Below are 9321 nucleotides of genomic sequence, written 5' to 3' on the forward strand. Positions count from 1 at the left end.
CCCTCCCCTGCTGTCCCCCCTCCCCCGCAGCCTCAGTGCGCCGCGCCCCAGTGCTCTGGCCCACCACTCCTGCCGGGCAGTGTGGCCGGCTCTGGCATGGTAAGGGGGCAGGGAGCAGTTGGATGCGGGGAGCAGTCATGGGATGGGGAATGGGGTGGGGTTGGATAGGCGTGGGTGTCCCAGGGGCCCTGTCAGGGGCAGCGGTGTGGATATGGGTCAGGGCGGTCAGGGGACAGGGAGCAGCAGGGGTGTGGTTAGGCATGGAAGTCCTGGACGGCCTGTCAGGAGGCGGGGGTGTGGATAGGGGGCGCGGCAGTCAGGGGACAGGGAGCGGGGGGGGTTGGATGGGGGTGGGGTCCCAGGAGGGGTGGTTAGGGGTGGGGGGGTCCCAGGAGGGAGCAGTCAGGGGACAAAGAGAAAGGGGATTGGATGGGTCAGGGGTTCTGAGGGGGGCAGTCGGGGTCGGTAAGTTGGTGGGGGTGGATAGGGGGCAGGGGCCAGGCTGTTTGGGTAGGCACAGCCTTCCCTACCTGGCCCTCCATACAGTTTTGCAACCCTGATGTGGCCCATGGGCCAAAAAGTTTGCCCTCCCCTGACTTAGAGGATGCTTATATGTATTTTTCCCCCTTCTGTTTCAGACACCACTGTTCAGGGGTTGAAGGGATCTGGAGAAGAAATCACAGCTGCATACACCACTGTTCCTTTCCTTTTTTTGAGAGCCTGACAAGAACTCTACCAGAAATAACTAAGCGTTTTCGGCTTTGTTAAAATCAGCCGTCTTGTTGTTTAGGAGCGAGCACTTCAGAAAGAATAGCATCATGTACACATTTCTGCCGGAAAACTTCAACCTGGTGAAGCCGAAGCCGTCCAAGGAGCTGAAGCCAATGATCGGTGCAATAATTGTCGGGCTCATCTTGTTCATTGCAGCGGTGGTGGCTTGGTGCTACTACACGGCGTCTCTCAGGAAGGCGGAGCGGCTAAAGACGGAATTGATGGACCTGAGGAAGGATGGGTTCATCATCAAAAACCACAATGGGGAGGTGGTCTTCAGACTGGCCTTTCAGTCGGGCACCCTCGATCTGGAGTCCTGCTCGAAAGAAGGGGAGATTTTAAGCTGCACCAGATCAGACAGAGGGAAGCTGAATTTCTTCATTCAGACAGTCAAGCCCAAGGACACAGTGATGTGCTACCGCGTCCGATGGGAGGAGTTTGTGGTAGACACGGTGGTCGAGCACACCATGTTTTGGGAGGACGCTCACTGGTACGGGGGCTGTGAAATGAGCGTCCAGCACTGGCCAATCAGACTCCCAGGGTACCAGGAGCCCATGCCCTTTGTGACGAGCGACGTGTATTCCTTCAGGGGCAGCTTTGGAGGCATCTTGGAAAGGTACTGGCTGTCCTCGAAAGCGGTGGCTATAAAGATCAACGACTCGGTGCCCTTCCACCTGGGGTTTAACGCCAGTGAACGGTCGCTCTTCTTTCAGGCCAGGTATAAGGATTCTCCCTACAAACCGCCCCTTGGGCAGCAGCCTTTCCCGGAGCTAAGCTACCGTGTCTGCGTGGGCTCGGATGTGACCTCCATTCACAAATACATGGTGCGCAGGTACTTCAACAAGCCTTCGAAGATCCCATCAGAAAACGCCTTCCGGTACCCCATCTGGTCTACATGGGCTCTCTACAAAAATCATATTGACCAGGATAAACTTCTAGATTTTGCAGAAAAGATTAAAAAGTTCCGGTTTAATTGCAGCCATATTGAAATTGATGACATGTACACCCAGACGTATGGCGATTTTGACTTTGATCCGGTAAAGTTCCCTAATGTGACAGAAATGTTCAAAACGCTGAAAGAAGAGGGATTTAAAGTTACCCTGTGGACGCATCCCTTTATAAACTACAATTCCTCCAATTTTGGAGTGGGGATAGAGCAGCAGCTCTTTATCAAGGAGCCGACAGGGAAACTCCCCGCGATGGTGAAGTGGTGGAACGGCATAGGGGCCATTTTGGATTTTACCAATCCCACAGCCAGGGAGTGGTTTCAGAGCCACCTGAAACAACTGCGGTCAAAGTACGGCATAGCGTCCTTTAAATTTGACGCTGGTGAGGTAAGCTACCTTCCAAAGCAGTTCAGCACCTTCAGGCCCTTGTCGGATCCCAGCATCTGGTCCAGACGGTACACGGAAATGGCCATTCCGTTCTACGAGCTCGCCGAAGTCAGGGTCGGCTACCAGTCCCAAAACATCTCGTGCTTCTTCCGCATCATCGACCGCGACTCGGTTTGGGGATATGAGCTTGGCCTCAAGTCCTTGATCCCTACAGTGCTCACCATTAGCATGCTGGGGTATCCTTTCATTTCAGCTGACATGATCGGTGGTAATTTTTTCCCCAACAAGACGGAAGGTGCTGTTGAAATCCCAGATCAGGAGCTGTACATCCGCTGGCTGGAGCTGTCGGCCTTCATGCCCTCCATGCAGTTTTCCATACCCCCCTGGCTCTACGACAAGGCAGTGATTGAGATTGCACAGAAGTTCACAGAGCTGCATGAGTCCCTGGTTGCCCCTCTCCTGTTGGAGCTAGCTGGGGAGGTCACCGACACGGGAGACCCCATCATACGGCCCATCTGGTGGATTTCTCCCAGGGATGAATTCGCTCACAAGATCGACTCCCAGTTCCTCATTGGGGACACCCTCATGGTGGCCCCTGTCCTGGAGCTGGGCAAGCAAGAGCGAGATGTGTACCTCCCGGCCGGCAAATGGCGCAGTTACAAAGGGGAGCTGTTTCAGAAGACCCCAGTCCTGTTAACAGACTATCCCGTTGACTTGGACGAAGTTGCTTATTTCCTCTGGGTATCTTAACAGACTCCTCCGTCCACTCTAATCTTTGTGATAACCATGCCTTACTTTAGGATCTTAAAACAAATAATTCTAAATGCACAGTGCGTTTCTTTGGGGGGGTGCTGTAGGGGAATGGGAAATTAACAGGACTTTGTTTTTTAAATCTCCTCTATTTTGTCAATGAGACGCGCTCCAGTTTGGGCTGTGGTGTATATATAAATGCAGAAGGAATCATAGCATCACAAGATGCATGCAGGAAGCCGAGGCCTTTTCAAATCTCTGAGTTCAAGAGGTCAACGCACCCCTGGGTTTTTAGCTGTGCAGCATGTATTTGTTTTGGTATTTTTTAATTATTTTATTTCTCCTTTAGAAACGTGGCCCCTGGGAGGCCTACAATGTTTGCCATAGGCCCCCCTCTTCTAGGTGCAGCCTATGAATCCAAATCCCATAGTGCAGTGCTCCATCTTGAGCTCAATGAAAGGCTGCATGCTTCAACAGGAAGCAGTGCATGCTGGGGCCCGTAGTTCCTGGGCCACGCCTCTCCCCAATCGCAAGTGCAGCTGCAGTCGGCTCAGTTTTAATGCGAATGAAATGCAGTCCTGGAGTTGTTGCAAGTTGCCAAGATGGCCTGCAGCTGAACAAAGGGAGGACAGCTCTGATCCCAGGGGTGAAAGCAATGTTGGAAGAGAACAGGGAATGATTCGAACATGGGAAGCAATGGGTTACTATAGCACAACTAGCCTTACATTTTATAATGTGGCAAATATTATTGAAAAATGACTTTTTTAAGAGGATAAATCGAACTATATATTTTATTCCTTAGTCCAGCATTGGTCTGGACTCAAATGCCCAACCTCCCTACTCTCTCGAGTACCCGGCGGGCCAGGCTACTCGATTTACCTGCAAGTATTTTAACTGTATGTTACTTCACCGGGCAGGCTGCATTATTGCATCCTAGCCCGTTGCTAATATCTACTGGAAGGATCTCCTCCTAGAGCACCGTCTCTGCTGTTAACCCTGTTCCCCATAGAGCAACAACATTCACACGGTGTGTTTTCTTTCAAGGGAGTAAAATGGATTTCTTTGTTACACACCTATCCTGCCGATACTTCTCTTTCCCCTTTTAAAATGTGCTTGCAGCTTGGTTATTTGTCAGAGGAATGGCCAGAAGCAAAATAACCTCTCAAAAGGTGCATGTGACACTCCCCTGAGGCTGCAGGTGCCTGCCCGCCGCGCACAAACAGATCCACCGCTTTTGCTGCCGACCTACATATCCATGTGAAAAACGACGACGTTTGCACTGAACAGGGCTGTGCTGATCGGGCTTCTCCATTGTTTCCAAAGAAAGGTTGTGGTATTCCGAGTCCGATTAAGCTCATATTGCATGGACAGTCTCTTCTAACAGTCTCCATTTTGTCTAAAGTTTCTTGGGTCAGTTTTTCTGTTTGTTGCTATTTTTAAAAAGCCCAACGCTCACTAGCTCCCATGTAGGCACCGAAACGAAGTGGCTCAGTGGAAGCCATTGAGTGCTGAGCACTTTGGAAAACTTGGCCCCATGTCACTCTCGAAGTAGGAAATCTGAAGTTTTGGCCCGAAGGTAAAATGCAATTCTAACCGACCTGTGCATGAGTGTTACCCTTTGTCCTCTGTACCTGAGCCACAGAGGATGTGAGTCTACCGCTGCCCCTCTTATGAAGCCTAGCTCTCTGTCTCAAGCTGTAGAGACTTGTGGTGTTAGCTCTGGAAGTCCCCAGGTCAGTGCTTGGGGTTGGCTGAGATAGCAGCCACTGTTGTCCTATGGGCTTGATCTTGCACCATTGAAGTCAATGGCAGTTATGGCTCCTGAGTTCATCCTTAGCAGGATTTGGCCCTGGGACTGCAAGGCAAGAGCTGAGTTGCTGTTGGTGAATTCCAGCAGCCACCTTGTTCTAATCTCCTATCAAGGAAGATGCAGGTGCAAGCGAATGCTGTGTGCTTGATCTCTAATTCAAGTGGTTTAAGCTTAAATGTGCAATGTAGGTACTCGGCCTGAGCTCATCCCAAAGGCTACATTAGCAACTTGCTCTTGCATAGTTTGGATGCCCCAGGTTAGACCCACTCCTATGGTGCGACTTGAAATGTAACAAACTGATTTAAGCATTGAAAATACGTCAAGGCTTGGAGGACTCCTAACTGTGCCTCATTTTCAACTCTTGTGGGGGGGTTTCCTTTGGTTAGACATATGCATAGTTTTGGGGAAGGATTCTTCGGAGGGCAGCTTTGTTGCAGCATCTGGATAAGATCAGAGATTCTGAGTACAGGGCATAAGGTCTCTGTGTACAAATTGACCAGAGCAGCCTTGCACCATTAATCCCTTGGCATCTCCTGCTAGCATGGGGTTTGGCTATATTGACTGGTGAAATGACCCAACCCTCCCTTTATCCAAGAGGAGTGATAGGCATGACAGTGTCCCTACAAAACAGCTGTCTCCAGTGCAGAAAATCTGGGGTATGGGTGGGGGAGGGAATCCTAAAGGGGGAGGACGTGCCTGGCTGTGCTTTCAGTGTGAGCCTGAAGACTTCAGCTGCACAAATCCCAGCTCTGAACTAGGAGGGACTGGGAATGGATTGATTCGGATCCTTTCCGAATGCAAGGGTTCCACACTGGAATGTCCCGTAGCTTGAATTCTACGAACTGTATCACTAAAAGGGATGAAGTGACATAGATTGTTCTAGGCTTGTAAGGTGGGTAACTGCACAAAACCCAGGGTCAAGGAAATACCTGTTGAGATGGAGTTGGGTGGACTGGTTCAGATTTGCCACCCAAATGTCTGTCTAGCCCTACCTCTGGGAGTGGCTGAGCTGCAGTTGGGCCTGATGCAGGGGTGGCTCAGATTATGTTTGTATTATTATTTTATTTTAATCCTGCACTACTGTATTGGTTTTGCACAATGCTATAAATCTGCACATGCCTTTGCAAGTCAGATTCTAATGTTCATTTTAACCAGTTTTCTAACTCTCTTAATTACTGAAGAAACAACGCAACTCTCCTGTTAACTGAAATAGCTTTGGGAGGATAAAGGGAATTTTAACTACCTAGGTCCGTCTGCAACAACTTTGTGGGAACAATTGCATCAGCAGTGATGAATGTAGGTTGTAAGTTACTTTCACACTTGATGTTCTATAAAATTAAATCTGAGTCACAAGGCCTTTTTAATTGCTCTTTTTAAAATGTAAAAACCTCAAAGAATCAGGCTTGTTTTCCTTCCCACCCTACCCTACACCCCCATCTAATTTCTCAGGGATCAGGGCTTGATGTATAAATAGTCCGTTGTAAAACATAGATCTGTTTGGTTTGTTGGAGGGTTTTGTTCCTTCATGAGCTCTGCAGACAAGGAAAGATGTACCTTTAAGGCTGGCCTATAGATGATCCTTCTCCCACAGGATAAGGGGAAGTTCCCTGTGCCATTTTCTTTTGGAAGATCAACAGAGCGAAGGGAAAGAAGAGAGGCAGTTTTGCTCCCAGTTCCATTGTGTGACTAGGGAATAGCCCAGCTGCCGCTGGAGTTATTCAACACTGGTGAAAGTGAGAACAGAATGTAGCCCAGAGAATGCACCATGCCCAGGATTTAGCAAGGTATCAAAGCATGCACTTGTCTTTAATGGGACTATTTATTGGCTTAAAGCTAGGCCCAGGCTGAAGTACCTTACTCGTGTGAGGGCCATATTTTTGGTCAAGTGAGAAGAAAGGCTCTTTCTCTGATTCACAATAACAGTCCAGAAAATCACTTGGGGCCCTGACCACTTGCTTATTTACAGTGCAAGGTGCATTTTCTATTTTAACATGACACGTTTCACTTACAGCTGAGTGCTGGGGAAAAAACATGGCATACATCTGGGGCAAAACAACACAATTCACTTATGCCACCAATCCAGCCCCAGTACATGTTTCTGCTGCAACGCTGGCTGTCAAATTTCAAAACTGCTATCTACGTGAAGAGTAGATGAGGATGATTAAACTTTCATTTAAGAACCTGGGCAGAGCTCCTTTACTGCAAATAGCGTTTCTCTCCTGACTTCTCTTATTTCTGTGTGTATGAAACTTGGCCCTGCCTTTTTCCAAATGGACATCACTCCCACTAACCAAAACCAGAGGGGAATGTTTGCATTTTGTTTAATATTAATTTTTTTGGAGGGGGAGGGTCACATGATCACTGATGTATCATGTTTCAAACTATTCATTTTGAATAAAAGACACTTTCAACCCCTTTGCTTTGCCTCCTTCCTTCAGTGTGAGTGGCACCGTACACCAAGACCAACTGCCATTATATTGGAAAGGGTAAAGCTGCAGCCCGCTGTCTGTGTTACACAAACCCCCATGCAGGCTCCAGACTGGAGCTCTTCAATGGGAAGCATGAGCTTGGAAAGCAATGGAGCTGAAAGAGATGCAGGGCTGAGAGTGGGTGGTAAATTACAGATGGGTTTGAAGGATGAGGTGGCTGCAGAATAGAGGGGTGTAATTTGGGGCTGTGTATATGGTACAGAGCTGGGAGTAAGTCCTACTCTATCTGGATCTGGTATAGCTAGACCTTCTCTTTGGACAGTAACTCCTCGCTTAACATTATAGTTATGTTCCTGAAAAATGCGACTTTAAGCAAAATGATGTTCAGCGAATCCAATTTCCCCATAAGAATTAATGTAAATAGGAGGGATTAAGTTCCAGGAAAATTTTTTTCACCAGACAAAAGACTATATATATATATATACAGTATAAGTTTGAAACAATTTAATACTGTACACAGCAATGATGACTGTGAAGCTTGGTTGAGGTGGTGAAGTCAGAGGGGGGGATATTTCCCAGGGAATGCCTTGCAGCTGAATGATGAACTAGCACTCGGCTGAGCCCCCAAGGGTCAACTCGTTGTTAATGTAGCCTCACGCTCTACAAGGCAGAGAGATGCGCATTGCCCCTTTAAGTACGCTGACCGCACTCTAAGTACACTGCCTTTTTAAGTAGATCAGGAAGTTGAGACAGCAGCTGCTATCAGCAAGCTCTCTCCGTCCTGAGCCCCGTTGTGTCTCTCCCCACCCCCCCACCCCCCATGGACAGCTGAACTGCCCGGCAATTAATAGCCTTCTGGGTGGCTGCCGCACAGGGAACTTTGGGGAGCTGATGGGGGGGATGCTGGCCCACCCTGGTTCCAAGCCCCCACCAGCTGGCTCCAACGGGCTGCTCTTTCTGCAAGCCGTGGACAAACCAGGTGGCTGCCAAACAACGTTATAAGGGAGCACTGTGCAACTTTAAATGAGCATGTTCCCTAATTGATCAGCAACGAAACAATGCTAATAACCAGGATGACTTTAAGTCAGGAGTTACTGTATTACAATAGCACATAGGGCCCCCAGGTGGGGGGGTATTGTGCTGTACAAATGTAGATAGTGAGAAATGGTCCCTTCCCCAAAGAGCTGACATGCTGAATGATGAGGCAGGCAAAGGGTGGGCACAGAGAGGCATAGTGTCTTGCCGGTGGTCACCCAATAGGACAGTAGCAGAGCTGATAACAAAATCCAGATCTCCCAAATCCCAATCCAGTGCCCTACTCCATAGCCCCAGCCATCTCTTCTGTTATGGCACCTCATTAACTGTACCTGAAAGGAATTTGGGCATAGCAAAGCGAAAGACAGAGGTGGCTGAATGAAATGACTTGTGAGGAAAGGTTGGAAGGGCTGAATACATATATCTTGGCTCAGAGATGGTGATTAAAGCCTTGATTCAGCAGCTCTTGTTCCCCTACATCGTCCATTGACTTCAGTCGGAGCACTCCTGTGAGTGAGACCTGCGAGGCTGGGCCCAGAGGGGATGATCATTGTCAGTGAATATTTGAAGGCTGCAAAGGTTGTAGAAGAATGGGAATCGCTGAGGTTGTTACAGGGGCATCTGACTGGAAGCAAAGGGATTAGGTTCAGGGGGAGGGATAGCTCAGTGGTTTGAGCTTTGGCCTGCTAAACCCAGGGTTGTGAGTTCAACCCTTGAGGGGGCCATTGGATATGGGGCAAAAATTGGGGACTGGTCCTGCTTTGAGCAGGGGGTTGGACTAGATGACCTCCTGAGGTCCCTTCCAACCCTGATATTCTATGATTCTAGGTTAGGAAAGGGAAAATGTAGGTGGAGTATCAAGGGAAAGCCCTTCTGGGGATGAGACATAAGCTGTGAAACAGTCTCCCTGGGGAGGGGGTGGAAACCTCATCACTTGAGAGACTTAAAACTAAATGCCCAAGAGGAAATGATCCTGCCTTGACACCCAGAGGAGAGGGAGAACCATCAATCAAAGGTGTTTATATGGCCCCTGTTGTCCCAAAGGGTATCAGAGCACCTCACCTAGTATTTCCCTTTGAACACCACTACGAGGTAGGACAGTGCCCTCAGCTTCAATTTGCAGATGGGCACCCCGGAACAGAAATTCTTAAGTGAGTCACCCGAGGAAGTTTGGTGGAGCAGGGACTTGAAG

The 9321-nt window shown here is 48.8% G+C and overlaps 1 protein-coding gene across 8 annotated transcripts in view; it reads left to right on the top strand.

Annotated features, from left to right (window-relative positions):
- Positions 1-7074, top strand: part of LOC311520620 (myogenesis-regulating glycosidase-like) — a 36827-nt gene extending 29753 nt beyond the window's left edge. For all 8 annotated transcript variants that reach the window (XM_084628197.1, XM_084628200.1, XM_084628198.1 and 5 more), the window contains one exon: positions 639-7074. In XM_084628197.1, the coding sequence (XP_084484323.1) occupies positions 819-2855 (2037 nt within the window). In that variant the 5' untranslated portion in view covers positions 639-818 and the 3' untranslated portion in view covers positions 2856-7074. The remainder of the gene's footprint in view (positions 1-638) is intronic.
- The last annotated feature ends 2247 nt before the right edge of the window (positions 7075-9321 follow it).

The sequence above is a fragment of the Lepidochelys olivacea genome (assembly GCF_965140295.1).
Source record: "Lepidochelys olivacea isolate rLepOli2 genome assembly, chromosome: 5".
NCBI lineage: Eukaryota > Metazoa > Chordata > Testudines > Cheloniidae > Lepidochelys > Lepidochelys olivacea.